This window comes from Microchirus variegatus, assembly GCF_963457635.1.
Source record: "Microchirus variegatus genome assembly, chromosome: 10".
In the NCBI taxonomy this organism is placed as follows: domain Eukaryota; kingdom Metazoa; phylum Chordata; class Actinopteri; order Pleuronectiformes; family Soleidae; genus Microchirus; species Microchirus variegatus.
The window spans coordinates 10,275,110-10,296,823 of record NC_139811.1 but is presented as its reverse complement, the minus strand read 5'-3'; the positions used below and the strand labels follow the sequence as shown (position 1 = coordinate 10,296,823).

General features: G+C 41.4%; 1 protein-coding gene across 1 annotated transcript in view; it reads left to right on the top strand.

Moving 5' to 3' along the window:
• Positions 1–600: 600 nt before the first annotated feature.
• Positions 601–21,714, top strand: part of myo15aa (myosin XVAa) — a gene marked incomplete at both ends in the record, with an annotated part of 30,833 nt that continues 9,719 nt past the window's right edge. Inside the window, 40 exons of the mRNA XM_083896563.1 lie at positions 601–778; positions 923–2,079; positions 2,396–2,478; positions 2,776–2,839; positions 2,964–3,073; positions 3,248–3,322; positions 4,600–4,690; positions 5,400–5,503; positions 5,616–5,679; positions 5,804–5,917; positions 6,006–6,167; positions 6,561–6,674; positions 7,276–7,334; positions 7,459–7,582; positions 7,731–7,826; positions 8,434–8,565; positions 8,655–8,780; positions 9,312–9,389; positions 9,510–9,667; positions 9,766–9,811; positions 9,905–10,029; positions 10,973–11,090; positions 11,270–11,445; positions 11,826–11,910; positions 11,989–12,042; positions 12,128–12,213; positions 12,598–12,724; positions 13,018–13,113; positions 13,294–13,529; positions 13,620–13,810; positions 14,252–14,324; positions 14,897–15,088; positions 15,195–15,310; positions 16,278–16,369; positions 17,454–17,586; positions 19,261–19,325; positions 19,949–20,062; positions 20,646–20,706; positions 21,240–21,387; positions 21,482–21,575. Of these exons, the coding sequence (XP_083752689.1) occupies positions 601–778; positions 923–2,079; positions 2,396–2,478; positions 2,776–2,839; positions 2,964–3,073; positions 3,248–3,322; positions 4,600–4,690; positions 5,400–5,503; positions 5,616–5,679; positions 5,804–5,917; positions 6,006–6,167; positions 6,561–6,674; positions 7,276–7,334; positions 7,459–7,582; positions 7,731–7,826; positions 8,434–8,565; positions 8,655–8,780; positions 9,312–9,389; positions 9,510–9,667; positions 9,766–9,811; positions 9,905–10,029; positions 10,973–11,090; positions 11,270–11,445; positions 11,826–11,910; positions 11,989–12,042; positions 12,128–12,213; positions 12,598–12,724; positions 13,018–13,113; positions 13,294–13,529; positions 13,620–13,810; positions 14,252–14,324; positions 14,897–15,088; positions 15,195–15,310; positions 16,278–16,369; positions 17,454–17,586; positions 19,261–19,325; positions 19,949–20,062; positions 20,646–20,706; positions 21,240–21,387; positions 21,482–21,575 (5,517 nt within the window). The remainder of the gene's footprint in view (positions 779–922; positions 2,080–2,395; positions 2,479–2,775; positions 2,840–2,963; positions 3,074–3,247; positions 3,323–4,599; positions 4,691–5,399; positions 5,504–5,615; positions 5,680–5,803; positions 5,918–6,005; positions 6,168–6,560; positions 6,675–7,275; positions 7,335–7,458; positions 7,583–7,730; positions 7,827–8,433; positions 8,566–8,654; positions 8,781–9,311; positions 9,390–9,509; positions 9,668–9,765; positions 9,812–9,904; positions 10,030–10,972; positions 11,091–11,269; positions 11,446–11,825; positions 11,911–11,988; positions 12,043–12,127; positions 12,214–12,597; positions 12,725–13,017; positions 13,114–13,293; positions 13,530–13,619; positions 13,811–14,251; positions 14,325–14,896; positions 15,089–15,194; positions 15,311–16,277; positions 16,370–17,453; positions 17,587–19,260; positions 19,326–19,948; positions 20,063–20,645; positions 20,707–21,239; positions 21,388–21,481; positions 21,576–21,714) is intronic.

Genomic DNA, 21,714 nt, shown 5'->3' with positions numbered 1-21,714 from the left:
GCACAATATAACTACCATGTGGTGGACCCTGGTCCCACCCCGATGCTTGCCAATGCTTTACCAAATCCTCAGATTATAAATGCACCATTCCAACCCTCTCCTCTCCCTTCCTCCATTCCTTACTCCACCACAGCTTACCCCTCTCATTTACAAAGACCAATCTCCCCCCAAATACAGCATGAAATCCACCCTCAAAACCTCCACCAACCACCATACTCCTCACCTCATGTAGGACACACGCTCCAGAACCCTTATCTTCCAAATCACAGCAACGCAGAACCTTTTCAGAGAAGCGTTTCACCCATACCTGGTGGAGAAGGAGGATTATCAGGTGAAATATGGAGGAACCAGGAGGAAAGCCTACATGCCACTATTGGTTTATCCAATGCTTTAATGCAGAACTCTCACCTGCGCAATGCCTCCTATTCATCTCCCCTACTACGCAATGCCAATATCAACACAACAGTTTTCTCTTCCCTTCAGGCTGAAGCCCCTCATACCTCCTTCATACATTCCTCCCCTCAGTTGTCCTCTAATATGCTAACCTCCCAGCTACGTAATGCATCATTTGTATCACCCCTTCAGCGACACCTCTTCCCTATGACCTCCCCCTCACCTCCTCCTCCTAACACACCCCAACAAGAACATATCAGAGGTACATCCCCACTCTTTTCTAGTGGACTCCGGACCTCACAAATCCAGGGCTCCATGTTCCGGCTTCCCAGTGGCACTTTAACAATGCCTCGGGGCCCTGTTAGCTCTCCTGTTACCCCTGATGGTGGAGGAGCTGTTATTGGTGGTGGGAGGTTGTCACCCATGATGCTCTCTAGTGCTCTACAGAACCCAAGCCTTCGTCAGGCCACCTATCGACTTCCTAATGGAACATTGGTAACCAGGACTGAACCTGTTGAGCCTTCAACAGGTCCGACACCACTCTCCTCATCTATGATGCTCTCTAGTGCTCTACTGAACCCAAGTCTTCGTCAGGCCACCTATCGACTTCCCAATGGAACACTCGTAACCAGGACTGAACCTGTTGAGCCTGGTCCAACACCACTCTCCTCACCCATGCTTTCCTCTGCACTTTTGAACTCCAATGTACGTAAAGCCACATATAGACTGCCAGATGGAACACTGGTTACAAGAAATGAACCAGCATCTGAGCCTGTCGGCTCTTCCTCTCCTATGCTGTCTTCAGCTCTGCTTAATTCTAATGTTCGCAATACTTCTTACCAATTGCCACATGGTTCATTTATGACACGTCAAAAAGAGGAGAGTGCAGCAACATCGCCAGGGCTATCAGGTGCCCTGATGAATGTAAATTTGCGCAAGGCAAAATTCCAGCTCCCAGAAGGATCGTCCCTCTTTTCAAGGAACCAACCACAAACTTCTACCTCTGGTCCTGGTCTTTCTGCTGCCTTGATGAACACCAACCTCAGAAGTGCCTCCTACAATCTCCCAAGTGCATCACTTTTGAGGCATCCTGGTTCCGCTGAAACCTCTGACCCACGGAATCTTGGTCTTTCCAATGCTCTTCTCAATAAGAACCTACGATCTGCCAACTTCCGTTTGCCAGATGGAACTCTAATGACCCGTTCTCAGCCTGCTTCATCACCCCGGACACTTGACCTGTCTAATGCTTTATCAAAGAACCCAAACCTTCGTGGGGCAAATTACCGTCTCCCTGATGGTAATATTATGACACGACTTGGTGCCCCGAGGACTCCAGAACCACGTTCACTTGACCTCTCAGGTGCCCTACTGAACCGTAACATCAGACAAGCTTCTTTCCAACTCCCCTCATATGCAGTAGTGTCACCCCAGGTAAAGGGATCTGGCCTTGAACAGCATTGGGCACAGGGATCTGGAGTTGATGGCTTGCAGCAGGATGTGGACGTATGGGGTGCAGAGACAATTCTACCGCATGGGACAGTGCAGAACCTCAATAAGTGGTCCATGTATAGAGACGGGGAACTACTGGAGCCCCACATTGGGATGGGACATGGACACATGGGCCTTGTACCAGTGGGATGGAATCTCAGCAGGGAGGGGGAACCGCAAGGGCACTGGTTTGACAAGGTACAAGTATTAATGACCTAAAAGTTGGTTAGATTACTGTCAACTTTAGGTATTACTCTTGCTGTTAGTGTAATATTAGGATGAAATGTAAAATTTTCCACAGTTTATTCTGTTTTTTGAAAGAGCAAAATACATACAAATATATGAATGTTTGTCTGTTGTTGGAGTGGGCAAACCGTCAACCATAAACTAAATTTAAAAACAAAACCATCATTTCTATGTGAATGAATGTGCATATACTGCACAAATTAACATGTTGTGGTATTGTATTTACATGTATCGTGGCCTAATTTGGTAGAATATGTTTGTGTTTTAGATATACTCAATCAGGAGCTTGTCCACCATGAGTCACCGGGAGCTAAGAGAGGATGATGGAGTGGAAGATATGACGCAGCTAGAGTGAGTAAAAAAGAGAAGGACAAAGGTGAAATGAGTTGTGTTTGTCAGAGACAGACGCACAGTAAACAGTTTAAAAAAAAACATCAGTATTTCAGAGAAAAAACTAAATGTAATGTATTACACAGTTTTACAGACCAACAAGTGGGTTTAAAGCTCTAAAAACATGATGTGTATTGGGCAAAGGCTGAATTTAGAATTCACTGCGGCTTAAACATGCAAAAATGGTCAGGCTTGGTGTCATGATTGACTGCATTCTGTCACATCTTCTCATAATTCTGCTTTATTGCTTTTGCCCAGGGAGATGCATGAAGGGAGTGTTCTGCTGAACATGAAGCAAAGGTTTGAGAGAGAAATCATTTACGTAAGTATGAAACACCCATATATATCGAAACTGAGATCAGATAATTGAGTTTGTGTGTGCGCGCGATGTTTTTATTTTAAAATGAATCTGTTTATTTATTTATTTATTTGTTGTTGTTGTTCAGACATACATAGGTAGTATTCTGGTGTCCGTAAACCCCTATAAGATGTACAATATCTATGGGACAGACATGGTGCTGCTTTACAAGGGTCATGCTCTGGGAGAGAATCCTCCGTAAGTCATATTCACTCTCAATCTGTAAAGTTTTACGAATAAGCATGGTTGGTGGATGAGGATAGAAAGAAAATAATACTTGAATATTTTTACACATAGAGTTTGAGTTCAGTGTTGTGATCTCGAAGAATAAATGATAACTTGTTCCAACTACTATGTCTGTCTTTTCTTCAGGCATTTGTTTGCCATAGCAAATGCTGCTTATTCCAAAATGATGGATGCCAAACACAACCAAGTCATAATAATCAGGTAAGAGGCTTAATTTATTTTCTCTCTTCATTTTTTCTCCTATGCCATTTCTAACAACTTAACAAAAGTACTTTTGTTGGGTAAACTGAGTATCAATAAAATACTTATTGATTCCTATAGTCCATGTTTCAGTAAAGTGAAAGAAAACAAGGCTATGGAGGCAATGTTCTCAAGTGTTTTTGTAATTACTCGCGGTCCAAAGTGAACTAAAGTTGGAGTTTTGGAAATGTTACATTAAAGGTGCTTAGTTGCCTTTTAGGGAATGTCTTATTTTGTATTTGCTATTATGTAAAATAAGTAGGAATATGGTTTGGAAGATTTTCACTGTGCTATCTGTTTATAGATGTAATTAATGAGACTGGGAAAACTTCTCCTTTTACTCTGGTGTAAAAAACAATATGTCTCTGACTATCAGGTGTCCATCTCTAGATGGATTAGTGTTTGTAAATTCATGAGAGTCTGTTTGTGGTTTGCTGGCCAGCAAACTTCAGACCACGTCTTGTGTCACGTCTGTTCCGACTGTCGCTCACACCTGTGTCAAAGGTCATCGCAAAGATCAAATTTTCACATTTAGATTTATAGATTTAGTGTATTTTAATCTAGGCTGTACACGTGAACACATACCAGAGAAACAATCGTACGTATTACACAAATACATCTACACGTGTCCACCTGGATCACTCTAGCCGTACTCAGAAGGAGACACTTGTAAGGAAAGCCCAGTCAGGTCTAGGCCAGGAACAGATTGTGTTTCAGACTTGTGTGTGTGCATTTGTGCAGACCGAGAGTCTGTGTGTGTGTGTGTATGCGTCACTGAGCGTTATGGGGTAACCGAGGTCTGGTGTACAGTGACCGTTAATGGCCCAGTTTTTAGCTAACCAGCCAATACTTTGAAACCTTATGCTGGAATGTGGTGAAGGTGCAAGTATCAAACACACACACACACACACACACACACACACACACACACACACACACACACACACACACACACATGCAGACACACATATCTTATGTCGCCAACAACTTAACACTAAGTTCCATCATTATGTAACCTTGGCCAGAGGGCAGAAGTGTGTGTGCGTGTGTGTGTGTGTGTGTGTGTGTGTGTGTGTGTGTGTGTGTGTGTGTGTGTGTGTGTGTGTGTGTGTTTAGCCTGATATGTCCAGCAGATTAAGTTCTTGATGAGTTAATTTCACAGTATATATACTGTATAAATTACGCTCATATTTATTGATTTCATCTGTGATAAGAGAGTGTGTGTTAATGTGTTTCAGTGGGGAGAGCGGTTCGGGGAAAACCGAGGCCACCAAACTAGTCCTTCGCTACCTAGCAGCCCTACATCACAAATATAATGTGGCGCAACAGGTATGCACACACACACACACACACACACACACACCTGCATGCACACACTCACACCTCATCGTCTAAACCTCTTTATGTGTTTGATTGTTTCTTCAATGACTTTACCTGGATGCAGATTGAGGTAGTGGGGGTTTGCTGCATGATTTTTGTTTTACATTTTTAACAGTGTTGTGTTTGAATTCTAAAGTCTCATTGATTTTCAAAATCTGTCAATCAGCTCTTCATCGTCATTCTTTGTTGTGATTGTGTTTCCATACAGAAAAAAAACTATAGCTTTAAAGGTGCATTATGTAATAAATCTAAATCAACTGACCATAAAATCCTCGTAATATGTCACAGAGACTCCGGAATAATGTTCATATAACAAACTGAACTCACCAACAACAACAGTACAGACAAAATATTTGCATTAAAAAAATATATTTTGCAGACTGCAAATTTTGAATTTGAATTTTGAAATCATGTTTTTGCATGTGGCGCCACCACAATCATTGCAGTCAATGGAGTCTCAGCTGCCGAGCCACCACGGGTTGCCAGTTACGTCAGAAAACGAAACCTAAAAGTGTATTTTGAATTTGAATGTAGTAAGCGTTTTTGGCCACATTCTTACATATGGCACCTTTAAGTGATTCTTCTAAAAAGTAAACAGCAGTTGTGTTACACCCACATAATGAATGTTTATTCACTGTATGTGTTGAATACTTGGTAGATACTCGAGGCAGCTCCTCTGCTGGAATCTTTTGGAAATGCCAAAACTGTGCGGAACGATAATTCCAGTCGCTTTGGGAAATACATAGAGGTCTTTCTGGAGGAGTGAGTATGAAATGAGTACACAAAAACAAACGCTGTGGTGTGTGTTCTCATCTCACTCAAACACATCTTTAAATTAATTGTTTTTGTGTCTCTTATCTACTGCTCTATACAGTGGTGTGATCAGCGGTGCCATAACCTCTCAGTATCTGTTGGAAAAGTCTCGTATTGTCTTCCAGGTGCAGAAACACAACATAACATGTGCTTATATATGTATTTATAAACTGTATATATAGAAGTATATAAGTTTTTTTTATGCTGAATTGGAGTTGAAGTTGGCTTTAAGGCGTGTTTCTGCCTCAGGCCAAAGATGAGAGGAACTATCACATCTTCTACGAGATGCTGGCAGGTCTTCCTTCGCAGCAGAAGCAGACCTTCTACCTACAAGGGGCTGAGACCTACTATTACCTCAACCAGGTAGAAGACACAGTGGATTCATATTCACGAGAGAAACTTTTCAGGGAATGTCATGTACAACTCAGATCTCTGTCTTTTCACTGTGCAGGGAGGGGATTGTGGAATATCAGGAAAGAGTGATTCAGAAGATTTCCTGCGTCTGCTTGCTGCCATGGAGATCCTCCACTTCACCCCTGACGACCAGTCGGCCATCTTTCGAGTTCTTTCTTCCATACTGCACCTGGGCAATGTCTACTTTCAAAAATATGAGGTGATGTGCCATTTGTGATCTTTTTATATATAGATATACATCATTGGAGATTCCACGCTGGATGCCCAATAATGACATTAAGTCAGAGCTCGATAGAGGATCAAGCAAAAACACTGAAGTAAACACATGCCTTTTAAAACTGTTCAAAGTGCCAATGAATAATCCTCATTAATAATCATGATCTCAACTCAAAATGTGTGATTGCCCTATCTGTTTACAAGAACACACTATAATCTAAATATTGTTCATTTATTGGAATCATTTTTATATTCTTGCTTGAGGTTTAACTGCAAAACCTACAAGGTCAACAATTTGGGAAGCTCTGCTCTAAGGAAAATAAATCAAGTGATTTTTTTATATATATTTTTTTCCTATCTTCTTGCTGCCTGACAGGCTGATGGCCAGGAGGTGGCGTCAGTGGTCAGCGCACAGGAGATCAGAGTGGTGGCAGAGCTGCTGCAGATTTCTCCAGAAGGACTACAGAAAGCCATCACCCACAAAGTCACAGTCAGTAATAAACTGTTGTGTGAGCGTGTGTGTGTGTGTGTGTGTGTGTGTGTGTGTGTGTGTGTGTGTGTGTGTGTGTGTGTGTGTGTGTGTGTGTGTGTGTGTGTGTGTGTGTGTGTGTGTGTGGGGGGGGGGGTGTGTGTGTGTGTGGGGGGGTGTGTGTGTGTGTATGTGTGTGTGTGTGGGGAAAGGAAACAGAATTATTCGAGGCAATAGAGGCAAAACGTTTTCACTGATCTTCCCGTGTGGTTGTCCTGAGTGGGGCTTTATTATATCACAGTCCAAATATTGATTTTGGACTGTGATATAATATGCAGCAATCGGCTGTTGTTCATAAAAATGAGCCAAGTGAAATTTGAACTGTGACATATTTCCAAAATTCACAAATTCAATCTGATTTTTAAATTTTTTTTTACTTTTTTGTACTGTAGATTGCCTAGGTTCTACTGAAAAAAAGGATATAAGAAACTCTATATTGTGCATTCTTATAGCCTCTGTATGTACTGTATGTTTTAGTCATGGAAAAAAGCAGCCAAAATGCTCTGTGTTCTAAGGGTTAATTATTGCTGTGCTGCAAAAACCCTCTGATTTTCTCGCGCAGGAGACGATGAGGGAGAAGATCTACACTCCACTGACTGTAGAAAGTGCTGTTGATGCCAGGTGAGCGACATGACCCATCATTTTTTGCTCCAGGTGTACATGTATAGGGAAATAAGTAATAATAAGTTGTATATTATAACATCTTTGTGTGTTTTTCTGTCACACACAACTCTTTACTCTCCAGAGATGCTGTTGCCAAGATCTTGTACTCGCTGCTCTTCCATTGGTTAACAGAGAGGATCAACGCTCAGGTGTACCCGCGCCAACACTCCCTCTCCATCTCCATCCTGGACATTTACGGATTTGAGGTAAGTGTTTTTTGTTTGTTTTTTTGCGAGACAGACAGAGCATCATGTCGCCTGCCTGTGCCTTTATTGTGTTGGACGGACAATAGGATAATCGCTCTTTAAATGTGGAGATAAGAGTCACCAGCTGCGTGTGTGTGTGGGTCAACAGGATCTGGCCTTCAACAGCTTTGAGCAGCTTTGCATTAATTATGCAAATGAGTACCTGCAGTTCTTCTTCAACAGGATCATATTCAGGGAGGAGCAGGTGAGTCCACCTTCACACTTGTCTCACACGTGCACACAAACATGCACCGTGTTCTCAACTGGGATTGAAAGCATACAACTGATGAATATGTATTTATGGTGATCTGTCTGCAGTTGTCATACCTCTGAGCGACCAGTGAGGGAGAGGGGGCGCTACAGAGCTGATAGTATTCTACTACTTATGTCAAGATATACTGAATAAAACATTGTTAATACATAAATAATCCTCAACCACAGTTCAGAACACAAATAATTACATTATTAACGCACATTAATGCCAATTAAGTCCTCAGCCTGTTTTCAAGAGACAGTGTTGTCATGACATGGTTCTATATGTGAGAGTTTCAGGTGAAATGGACAAAGTCTTGTTTATCTTTGGTTCTTAAAAATTAACATAAATTCCCTTTTCTGGAAAAACAACAACACATTTTTAGGAAAAAATACCAAGAAACACAATGCATTAGGATTGTCCTCTACTGGTTCTCATGGCCCAGGTTGATACTGCCAAAAACCTGGTTCCTGTTCCTGGTCCAAAGATTTGCAACCACTGATGTCTTTATATAGACATTTAAGTGGTGCAGAAAACACTATATGTAATCCCAATGCAGGAGGAGTACAGTAGGGAACAGATCCCCTGGCAGGACATCCCATTCAATGACAACCAGCCCTGCATCGACCTCATCGCCACAAAGCCTCATGGGATACTGAGGATTCTGGATGATCAGAGCTGCTTCCCACAGGTGAAGGAAAGGATTTTCTCATTTACACTCACTGTAAATGATTAACCATGTCACTTATAGTCTAGTGTTTTGTTTTGTTTTGTTGCCAGGCTACAGACCACACTTTCCTCCAAAAGTGTCACTATCACCACGGCAACAACCCGCTTTATCTGAAGCCAAAGATGCCACTCCCGGAATTCACCATCAAGCACTTTGCTGGCCGGGTCAACTACCAGGTAAACTGCATCGCATGATGTGACAAATCCTGCTGTTGGTCTCAGAGTTGTAACCTGTTCAGAACACGGGCCTTTCTACATGGACTTTGCATATTCTCCTTGTGTGTGTGGGTTTTCTCCAGGTTCTCCGGTTTCCTCCTATAGTCCATACAGATACATACAGATTTGGGGATTGGGCAAATCGGACACTCTAAATTGACTGTCATGTTGTTTGTGGCCCTGTGATGGACTGGCAAACCTGTCCAGGGTGTACCACCACCACCTTTTGCCCTTTGTCAGCTGGGACTGGTATTAGAGATGGTCGAAAATGGATACATGATTCACTAGATTCTTACAAGATCTGGTTCAAACATTCATTGCCATTCACACATTGCTATCCTTAGATAAAAAAATGGAAATTCAACTTTCAAACTATGTCCATGTCAGCGTTAGTGATAGAACTCAAAGGAAAATTAAAAACGACTGTAAGAAAGAGAAACCTCGTTTCATCACTGATAAATCATCCAATAAATTGTCATGTCAACAATGCAGGTTTACAAGTTCCTCGATAAGAACTACGACCAGGTTCGACAGGACGTTCTGGATCTGTTCATCCAGAGCAAGAACAAGGTGAGAGGAGAGGAGAGGAGCCTCGTCATGTAAAATCACATTATTTATTTACCCCTAAACTAATTCACATAACAAATGTATTAAAAATGTTGTGTGTTGTGTGTGTGTGTGTGTGTCCAGATGGTCTCAAACCTGTTCCAGAGTCACGCAGAGGTCATGGGTCAACAAAAAGGAGGTCACATGAGGAAAAGCAGCACAGTCACCAGGAGATACCAGGCATCCACTGTCAGCAGCAAGTTCCAACAGTCCCTGCTGGAGCTTGTGGAGAAGATGGAGAGGTGAAGAACCCACGTATATTATACAGTATATTATGAGAAATGAGCAGGATTTTATTAAAATGTTTAAGCTGCTCAGCTGGTTTCTTCTTTCCTTACAGGTGCAATCCTTTTTTCGTTCGCTGCATTAAGCCAAATAATATGAAGGTAGTTTGATGTCTTTTTAGATTTCTACATTGATTTTTTTTAAATTTTATTTAAGGGTTGCTCACATGTAAGTGTTTGTACATTTGCGTTCAGCAACCAGGCGTGTTTGAAGACGAGCTGGTGAGCAGCCAGCTGCGACACTCGGGCGTCCTCGAAACCATTCGTATCCGCAGAGAGGGATATCCTGTCAGAATGCCATTCTACGTTTTCCTGTTCAGGTAACAGACACACACAGTCTTACTTACTGAATCTTTAAAGAAGTAACTGTAACTGTATCGTTGACAACATTAAGCTTTTATCATCCTGAAGCAGTGTTCTAATACTTCATTACTATACTTAAGTACAGAACTCGCGTATCGGTACTTTACTTTGTTATTTGTGCAACTTTTACTCCACTAAATTCCCTCTAACTAGCTTTGTAACTCGTTACTACTAAATAAAATCAGAAGAAGAACATGCTTTATGCTGTAGTTTTCACCCATTCACACGCTTCAACATGGGGTTAAGTGTCTTGGCTCAAGGACACATAAACACAGAGCCAGGAATTTAACCCACAACCTTCCAGTTGAAAGACAACTCAAAAAAAGGACTTTAAATCAGAAAAATTACTATTTGATACTAAAGTACAGTAAATGTCATATACTTTAAGACTTTTACTTAAGTAATATTATAAAAAGTGACTTCAACTTCTACCAAGGTCATTTTCTGGTGAGATGCTTGAACTTTTACTGAAGTATCCCTTTAAAGTACTCTATACAAGACTGTCCTGAAGCTTTTTATGTGGACTATAACTTTACCTCAAAACATGCCATCAAAACAAATATATGAATATTCTCAATAACTTCAGTACAGAGATGTTTGAAGTCAAGTCAACTTGAGATCCAATGTGCACCAATAACACGGTAAATCATGATAACAAGTAGTATAAATAGAAAAATTATGTTGAAGGGAAGGAGAGAGGAGATGAGTCTTTAAATCTGATTTCAAATGCTGTTTGCTGTAGTGGGAGAAGATTTAATTTCAAGGGGTAAGCTGTTCTTAAGAGGGTAAACTTTGCCTCAATGACCCCAGGTTTCAGGACTTCAAAGAAAGTAAGTGGAGCTCTACATGATGTGTGAAAATGGATGGAGCTTCATGCGTTTGAATGTGTGTCACCCCCAGGTATAAGTCTCTGGTCGGGATTCAGGAGCTTCCAGCTGCAAACGGAGAGAACTGTGTGGTGATGCTCTTTAAACTGTGTCCGCTGAGACCTGGAGCGTACCATATCGGAGTCACAAAGGTGAGGTTGTCCTTTTACAAATGATTGAAAAGCAGCAACACAAACTCTGGTAGAGTCAACTTCTCTTCTACTCTAACAACACTTAATGTCAAAATGTTATGCTTTTACTTTGTATTTGTGCATTTAAAATGTGTTTTTATTATGAATGAATGTGATATAAATACATGTGTGTATGTCAGATCTTTTTGAAGGAGGACATCTTCCAGATGCTGGAGTGTAAACGGGAGCGCTCACGTCACCTCGCCGCTCTCACTCTGCAGCGATACACCCGCATGTTCTTCGTAAGGATGCGATTCGTGGCCTTCCGCAAAAAGATCATCGGGCTGCAGGCGCAGTGCCGAGGCTTCCTGACGAGGTGCTGCTCTCAGTCTGAACTCGTGTGATTAAAAAGCCTGATTTGATTCACAAGCATTTATGTAACATTTGTGCTGCTTACAGTTAAAAACGACCTAATCTGAATTGATGAATATATTTGCAGCATTTTATGAATAGCTCTTGCATTTCAGTTACAGCTCAGTTGCCGTTTATGGCACAGTTTACATTTGTGTGCACACTCACCTACAGCTTTAGGAATAAAAAGCCAATAAAGTAAATTAGCACTGAAGTTTGCATCCAAAATAACCACAATCTGAATGAAATGAATGACATTTTAAAGATAAATGACTTTGCCCCATATAAAAAGACATGTTAAAAGCAATATTTCATGATATGTCAACTGCTTATTGTGTCTTCCAGGAAGCGCTATGTGAAAATGAGGGAGAGTCTGGTCCGATTCCGCTCCATTGTCCACATGTATGTCAACCGCAAGCAATACATCAAGGTAAATGTTTGCAGGAGTTTAAAATAACCTTGTGTTTTCTGTCATAAACAAGAGATTTTGTAAATTATTTGTCTGCAGATAAAGTTTAATTCGCAGAGGAAAGCTGATGAGGTGCGGAGGAGGAGAGAGATGGTGAGACATTCAATAAGGAATGTCTTTTCTTACAAGTTAGGAGAACCATTACATAGATAAAATTAAAAAACAGTGACTCTTCCAGGAGCTGACCAAGAGGGAGGTGGTGAATGTCACACACTTGGTGATTCCTGCAGAGCTGGGCGCTTTACTGCAGACAGCAGGAGGTCAGTAGATGTTTTTACAGTATCTGCCTTCCTCATAACAGTAGTGTTCATGGAGTGGTCCAGATATATATTATGAAATGGCTTCATTTCATCAGTTAATAAACTTCTTTAAATTCATTAAGATTTACTGAACTTTCACAAAATGAAGAGGAAACGTGGGAGACACACTCCTATACACATTTGCACCCACAAAAATGGACAATAGGGAAACACAACTGAAAATTTTGGATTTATACATATTAACACATATCACAGAATAATAACTGGCATAGTTGCAAAAAAAACAAGCAACTGAATCTGAGTCAATTAACTTATTATTTGACAAAAAATAAAAAGGTTCTCTGTGTTCTGTGGTGTTTATGCTGATTGACCTGTTCACACCAGTCAGGAGGGAGCTGCACTCGGACTGTTTGGCTCTCCTTCAGGCGCCTCACATCCAGGAAGAGGCTCAACTCACCCTGCCTCTGGACATCAACAACTACCCCTTCTACCGCTATGTACAGGTCTACTTTAAGGTAAGATGTGCATCAGCATTAGGGAACTGCAACCAACTATTATTCATAATAACTCATTAATAATGAATTGTTTGGTCCCAAAAAAAAGTTAGAAAATGTTGATCGATGCTTCCCAAACCTCAAAATGATGATGTTTGAATGATTTCTTTGTTTTATGAGGCAAAGAAACCAGACAAAAATATGTTTGCATCATAAACAACACAATTGCCACTGTGTTACTGCAGTTTTAATACTGAAAATAGATGTAGATAAATGTGCTCCCTAATGACACTGTGGTGTTTCTGTTTCTGTAGGAACCAAAGTTTGGGATGTTGACAGCTCCTCTGGAGTCACCGCTTACAAGAGTTGACGAAGATCTCAGACGGGAAGCGTTGGATCTTTTCATCATGGTTGGGCAGCTCTTCACTTCCATAGAGTCTCGTGCCTGGAATGACTTGATCATTTAAAATAATATACATTCTTGACTGCTATTAAGTGCATTATGTACCACAAACAATACCACAAAAAAACAAAGACAGGGACCTCAGCGTTTCTTAGTTACCATATCATACTGTGATTGTGTGTTTTAGGTCTTAAGGTTCATGGGGGACCCTCACCTGAACGGGGCTCAGGAAAACATGTTTGGGAATTACATCGTCCAACAGGGCCTGACGTCTCCAGGGCTGCGGGACGAGATCCTGTCTCAGGTTGTCAACCAGGTGTGGAGGAACACAAACGTGGACAACGCAGAGCGAGGCTGGCTGCTGCTGTTGGCGTGTGTCTGCAGCTTCGCCCCGTTGCCCAAGATGGAAAAATATCTGCTGAAGTAAAAAGCTATTTTCAGAAATAATGGCCAGTTTCTTATTCAAAAAAAAAAAAAAAAAAAGGAACCCAATTTGACCCTTTTCTGCTACAGATTTGTATCAGACCATGCACCTGCTGGCTGCCAGGCGCTATTGCAACACAGAATCATCCAAGCCAATCAGAAGACACAGTTAGGTTTAGGCTCCACCCACGAGACTGCGAGGACCTATCCACTGTCACTGCTGGAGTGGACGGCCAATAGGAAGAAGGCTAACATGGTGTTGCACATGCACTGTTTTGATGGTGAGTTGCATATAGACAGTTTATATAGTAACGATCCAGTGAAACAGCAGATTGTCTCCCGTCCTTTTCCCAAGTTGGCAAGGAACTCACTTCCCGGGAAAGATGTTGTTCTTTTATGTTTGTTTAGGAAGCTTCCTCTCTTTTTTATGGGGAAAAAGTATCTTAATTTATGAAAACAAAACTGCCTAAATATCACGTAAGTAGTCCTTCTCACCTGCTCTAATAAACGACCAGGAGAACTGCTGACATCACCGTGAGTGAGTGAGTGAGATCAGTAACAGCCACAGATCATTGATTATTCATCCTCAGTATCAGGTGACCTCAGGCTCTCCGTCTATAAATTGCTCCATTTACCGCTGATAAGAGTCCGGTTGATTTCAAAACACAGTGGAAGTGAACAAGCTTGGTTCCCTTATCAATTCATTGCTTTACTCTCTGCAGGACAGACATTGCTGTGTCCGGTCAATTCCTGGACCAGCGGGGAGGAATTAGCAGGAGACATCCTGCGCCACAGGTGCTTATGTTGTACACGCTTTTTTAGGGATGATTCTGTTGCAGGATGCATGCAGAAACATGCAGAATTTCCTTTAAATCTGGATAAGATTATATTATACTATAAAATAGCCAAACAAATGATAAAATTAAAATTATATTTAAATTATTAGGATAGGATAAATAGCTTTTGGACATCTTTCTTCCATTTTCTTTGCATCTTTTGGTAATTTGCATTACTATTAATAGTATTATTATTATTCTACTATGATAAAACTACCACTAACAGAAATAAGGGTTTCCAAAAGGGTTCTTCTACAAGGGCTGAGGTTCTACCTGGAACCATTCACTTCAGAAAAACTCTTTCTTTGGGAAAGGGTTTTTCAAGGGTTTTTGGTAACACTAATGGTTCCAGTAAGAACCATTTAGAGAACCCTTTAAAACCCCTTTCCTGAATAAAGGGTTGTAAAAGGGTTCTTGGTGGAACCCTCCAATTACCTGGAGAAAAATTGTATGAGGACAAGCCGAAGAACCTTATGGTTCTACTTAGCGCTTTTATTTCTAAGAGTGTATTTGACTTGTGTTGTCCTGCAGGGGCGTGTCTGACTGGTGGAAGGGCAGTTCAGTTCTGATGAAGGAGCACGGCCAGTGGGTGGAGTTGGCGGGTCACGACTACGTGATGGATCTGATTGCAGACCTGGAGCTTCCAAACGACTTCCCAAAGCAGAAGAGCTACTTTGTCATCAGCACCGATGACCCAGCTAGAGTCAGAGCAAACGCCAGTCTGTGCGTACACACAAAAAAACACGCAAACACACACACGTGTATACACACATCTTGAAAATGCAGATCAATTCAGCGCTAAATAATTAACCTTCTTCTTTTTTCCCAGCACTTTGGTCGGCACTGGCTTTGACTCAGATGAGGAGCTCGTTCCATCTTTTCCTTTGAGCAACAACAGCAGACCAGCCTACAGTCTACCTGACTCTGATGGTTACTACAGCCATGGTGCACACAGCCATTATATCCAACTACACTGCTGTATCCATAACATACTTTATGTACTGTACATATGCCTCATTATAGTTAAAACTGGAGAACACAGCTTTTAAATATTAACAAAATGTCAAATGTACAGTCAGGTCCATAAATATTAAGTATTAATCAATGAAAGTTTGATTTATGATTGTTTAGTTTGTCCCATTACTTGTGGTCCCCTAAAAAGTGGGAGGAAGTGTTGAAATTCCTACACAGTTCACTTGATTTGGATGTAAATACCCTCAAATTAAAGCTGAAAGTGTGCAGTTAAAGCACATCTTGTTCGTTTCATTTTAAATCCATTGTAGTGGTGTGTAGAGCCAAAAAAAATACCAATATTTATGGACCTAACTGTACATTCAAGCCACATTCAAATGAATTCAAATCAGCTCCGTGTTTCTCAGTAGAGCAGTGTTTAGAGCTTGTGTTGCCCAGCTACATTCGTGAGCTGCACACGGGAAGTGATTTGTCTGACTTCAAGTCAGACGGAGGCAAAAGCAACGTTGCGCTTGTCAAGTGAGACAGCTGCCATGTTTGAGTGCGACTGAAAACATAAAGAAAACCTGCTCGTTCAGCAGTTTGATGGAATAAAAACTATCTTGTCCCCGCTCGCCCCTGCACTGCCACTCTATACACATAAGCGCTCCCTTAGTCGGGTCTGATAGTATTGCTTGACAGAGCTTGTTTTCAGATGGACACAGCATACAAATAATGTTACACTGTTTGTTTACATAGACCAGGCAGAAGCAGAATAATATCAACAACAAGAAAAAAAAGTTATGCATTGCAGCTTTAAATATATGTATATATGTTTTTCTTATGTCTGTGCATGCAAAGCCAACTCTGTTTCTGATTTGTCATCATTAAATCGGGAAGTGTGAAGTGTAAACTGAATGATGAAGACAGCCTCTCTCTGCTCTTCGTCCATGTCCAGCAGAGTCGGATGCGTTCAGTGACGGTCAGACTCAGAGAGGGATGGACCGGTACCTGGACAGTCTGTTTGACCCTGTGCTCTCAGACAGCAGCATCGTGAGTACACTCACAAAACACTGATCTACAATAAGCCACGCCCCCTCCCTATCCTTGCCATTTGGCTTCAGATACACTTTCATGCTCCAGCGGCTTCTTCATTAATTAATTAGTTGGTTAGTACACTGCAAAACATTGCAATTCAATATTTTAACCATTACAAAGTCATTTACTGGTTCCTGTTTCTTAGATGTTTGCAGTTATTCCCTTTAGATCACAGTCAATTAAATGGTTGGTCAGACATAGCAGTTGACAACAGCACTCGAGTTACATTTTTTTGACATTTTAAATAAAAATCAATTAATAAAAGTGAAAAGAAAATATATAATATTGAATATATAAAGGAAACTAAAACAAGTTCCCCTCTCTGCCTGTTGTGCTGTCCAAGTGCGTTGGTGCTGATTGATGGATCGACGGAACATGTGATCCACTGCTTCTGTCTGTGTATGAATAGAGTAGATAGGGGGGATGATTAGGTTACTGACCGACCTACCGTATTTGACTGTAAGAGCAGGCAGCGCAGATGCACAGTTCTGTAAGGACGACTGCCTCGTTCATTTATTAGAACAAGAAGAAAGAAGGATTGAGCTCAGAGAGAGTACAATTAGTGCAGGTATGTCCAAGGTGTTAATCCTATGTGCTTAGAGACACTATTTAAAGTAAAACTGCATAAATATCTGGGCCAGAAATAATGTCAATCGTGTGGATTCTGCCCATCGTGTTTGGTTTTCAGCTTTAGCTGTCAGTCAAAATTAATTTCATGTGCTGTATGGTATTTTTTTCCCAGCAATAGTTAGTTGAGACATCTGTGTTTGTGTCACTTGTGTGTACATTCATGAGTATGTGGGAGCTTCTCTTCCTGAGTATACGGTACTTCCCGGGGTGTATTCGGTTCTCTCAGGTCTCCTCGCTCTCACATCTGAATCTGACTCAACCATTTTTTTCCTTGTTGTCCTCTCAAACTTCCTCTTCCTCACAAACCTTTTGTCGTGCTCTTCATGTCTCTGAAACTCTTCCACGCCATCTGCATTCGTCCTCTCCCCACTGCTGGATTTCTACCACCTGGTTCTCTTCTGTATTCCAGGACATGGAAAAGGCTGGAAGTTTGTCAGCGAGGATAAAAGGTGGAGGCGGAATAGGCATCACAGGAGGAGGAGAAGGGGAGGAGACTCGTACGCCTCCAAGCCGACCTTATCCACCAGGAATACATCCTGGAGGTTTGTGTTTCTTTTTGATTTGTCTGGTGTTTTTGCTCATTGTTCATTAGTTTATCTGTCTTTTTTGCACTGTTACTCCCACTTGTTTCATTTGTTTATTTCATTTCTTTGGCCCCACTGTTGTTGTCCATACTCCTATCGCTGTATAAGATTTAGGTCAAATTACTCTCATTTGGCAGGCACTGAAGATAATTATACTTATTTTTTGCAACTGTACAATCACTTGATTGTATGAACTGCTTTTTATATTCATATCCGGAGCTGGATCAGCGTTACAGAGGCCGCCCTTTTGGACAACCATGTTTTTACAGTAGCCCACAATGGACAAAGTAAACGTCTTTTGAGTTTTGATGCTGTCTGAAGGCTATATACAGGTTCTTTAACACACAATTTTACGTAATGTACCTTTAATCATCACACTCTTTGATTTACTGTGAGGGATATCACATTATTTTGACTTGAATTTATATCAGTAAAGTTTTTTATCTGTGATTTACATTCTTTTTTGCTGTATTTATAATTTTCTTTTTCAGTATATTTTTAAATTTGCTTCTGACTGTTTAGAATAACTGGTAAAAATGCAGCTGATTGTGTAATTCCGATCGCCAATGTCACGGTGAAGCCGCCTCAAAGGATTCAAGTGTAAAAGGTTCAGGTGTAGAGTTCACCAACCTTAATCTGTCGCTTAGAGGCTGTAATGAGCAGTCTGACCTCATAGATAATTCATAGGCAGCCATTCACTGTAACAACAGACTCCTTTACTCCCTGTCTATAGGCATCTGTCCATCTCATTCTCTCTTCTCACACACTCTTCTTTCCCTCAGACGAACTGTATTCTGTTCACATTTATTCTTCATATACGTTTGGTTGTGTCTCCCTGTAAGATCGCAGAGGTTTTTCACAATCACAGATTTATCATTTATCTAGAGCTTCTTCTGCTCCTTTCTTATCTATGTCATATCTATCTTTTCCCCCCAAACAAAGACCCTAATTTTACTTTAAATTGTATGATGATTTTTATTAATGATCCCTGTTCCCTGCTCGTCAAGCTGTGCCAGTTCTTCCAGTAGCAGGAGGAATGATGCCACCCATCCCTGCCATGCCCATCCCCTCACACCACCATCACCACGAGCAACACCAACAACAGCAGCAGCAGCAGCAGCAGCATCAGCAGCAGCAGCAGCAGCAGCAGCAGCCACAACCGCAGCAACAGTACCACCAATACAACCGCCCCCAACCCCCACATTCCCCACATCCCCAGCAGCCTTATCCTGCCACCCCTCCCGCCACACAAGTGGCACCGACCCGTGCACCCACTGCTGCGCTTCCTGCCGGCAGAGACGTGGACATTGCGCCCCGTTTCGCTCGGTCAGACGCTCCCTCGCTCCCATCCACACCTGCAGCTTCAGGCCTACCTGTCATGACAGGTGTGCCAGGTACAACAAGCTGACATGTGTTCAGTTTTCCAGCATGTTTGGCCTGAAGCGTGTGGGCATGATGACGTGACAACAGCTCATCTGAAAATGAAGCTTCTTGGATTGTTTGAAGTGGAGTCTTTGAACAGATTTTGTTGTGTGTGTGTGTGTGTGTGTGTGTGTGTGTGTGTGCATCTGCAGTTATACCAAAATCTTCTTTTCTACATGGTGTCTTTGTTTTTGTGCTTGTGTTGTGCAGGATCAGAGCAGACAGCGCTGACTCAGGAGCAGCAGGCCATTATCAACCAGCAAGCTATTATCCTGGTTTGTCCCATATTCTTTTTCTCAATAACTCTGACTTTAATGGTGCTGTTTGGTGTTTTTTTCATGTGGCCTTTTAATTACAGGCTGTCGAAAGTTACATCTAAACCCACAGTAAGTCAAATTAGCAGCCACTGAGTCATGTACTATACGAACAATTGGACATTTTGGAAAGTACTCACATTACTGCCAAGAGTAGGTCAAGATGAATAATACTCTTGTGTCCGTAAGTGACACAAATGAGAGCATTACTCCAAATAAGTCTGTTAAAATAATAGATTGAGAGTATAAACCTCCATTAGTGCCACTTTCTTCACTTTTTGGGTTATGCTGCTCACAGACAATCAAACACCACCAAAGACAGAACCTTGTTGCCAGCAGTAATGACTGAAAAATTACCACAAACTTACCCGAACCAAACTATTGACCCTAAGCCATGTATTTGTCCCAGCTACTTGTTGATTTATCCACACAAATTAAAACCAAGAAACATTCACCAATGTAATGTTTATGAAAGTGTATACTTGGTTTTCCAGTGTGTGCTGCAACATGAAAGTACAACTGTTGTTTTAAGTGTTTTTGTGTGTTTGTGTGCGTGCGTGCGTGCGTGTGTGTGCGTGTCACAGGCCCAGCAGATGACCATGCAGGCCATGGCGATCCAGCAGCAGATGTTGTCCTCCTTCCCTCCTGTAGCTCCAGCCCCACAGTCACCACTGACACATCATTACACACCCAGCCCTGTGAGTACATTCATACACCTGTATGAACATATATGCACACACACGTGTGAACACCTCACGCTGAACACCAGCATGACTGGAACACACAAGCGAGAGCATATCACTCCTGTGTTGGCATCTCCGCATTGGCCCCCAATTTATTTTAGAACGAATGATGCTTTTTACTTACAAAGCTTTGAGCTTTTGTCTTGCCCCATCTCATCTGCAGAAAAATCCCTTTGTGTTGTACCTGGATCGATTAAAACATTGTGGAGACAGTGCCTTGGCTCACAAATAGCGGAACATTAAACTTACTCCCACACTGCCAGTTTTTAAATCTCAACTAAAAATCCACTTCTTTTTCTTCTTGGCATTCCCTGACCAAGAGTTGGCAGTTTTAGTGTTTTATATACATTTGTTTTATATTTATATTGATCCTCTGTGTGTTATTGGTTTTATATTCTGTTTTTATTGTTTTTCTTTGTTCACATTGCTTAATTTTAGGTAGTTTTGTGATGTACAGCACTTAGAAATACATTAGGAATGTATTGTATATAAATATACACACACACAGCCTGCTCCAATGCTTTTTGTGTTTCCGCAGACTAAAGAAGCCGGCGCCTCGGCACACAAGCCTGGTTCTGCTGCTGGACATCCGAAAACAAGTATGTTTGACACTAATATTAACACCAAAGGTTTTGTTGTGGTGTTTGTGCCTTGGTTATAGATTATATATAGTTGTACACTCCTGAATGTGCTTCACTTTTTCTGGATGGATTATTATAATCTCTGAAGGAAAACACTGATGCATTGTGATGAAGTGATTTGGCGTAGTTAGTTACTTTAGCATAGTTAGTTATTTTAGACTGGTATAGGTTCAGAAACATCACTGTATAGACAACAACACCAGCGACAACCTTACTGACTCTGACTGACTTGTTCTCCATCAGATAATAACTTTTAAATAACTTTAATAACTAAGAAAAATGGTGCAGATTCTTGAGCACTAAATATATTATTCAAGTCACCTTAGTTTTCTAAGAATCCACATTCTTCAAACTTGGAACTGATTTAATTTGTGCGCTGTGTGTGATTTAATAAAACCTTGCAGGGAGAACTGGAATTGGATTTATCTGCTGTTGAATTCAATTATTCTGCAGTTGCACTTAATCTAATTGCGTATTATATTATATCCCAGGCCCGACGCGCGCCCCCCCTCCTGAGGATGTGGTCCGATCCAGTGTGAGTAACGCCGAGCACGTGGAGCCGAGCCACGACATCAAAGACATCATCAAACAGCACCAGCCTGCTGCTACGACTACTTCTACTGGGAGCGTCACACAGAGGTAACATGCACTTTACATTACGAAAAAATATGGACCCACAAGCAGACAATGCATGGTATTTTATTTAGTTTGACATCATTTGATGTGTGTGTAGAAAAGGTGACGGAAAAATGTTTTCAAAGAAGCCAGATCCTCACGATGAAGCTATGGAGATCCTCAAAGACCAGATGGCAAACCCGCCACAACCGGTAATCTGCCTTCCCTCACACAGCGCTTATACATACAGTACATACACTACCGTTCAAAGGTTTGGGGTCACCTATAGAATTTTTTGGTGTTTTCCATTAAAAGTCACACTTTTATTCATCAAAAGAGTTGCAGAATGAA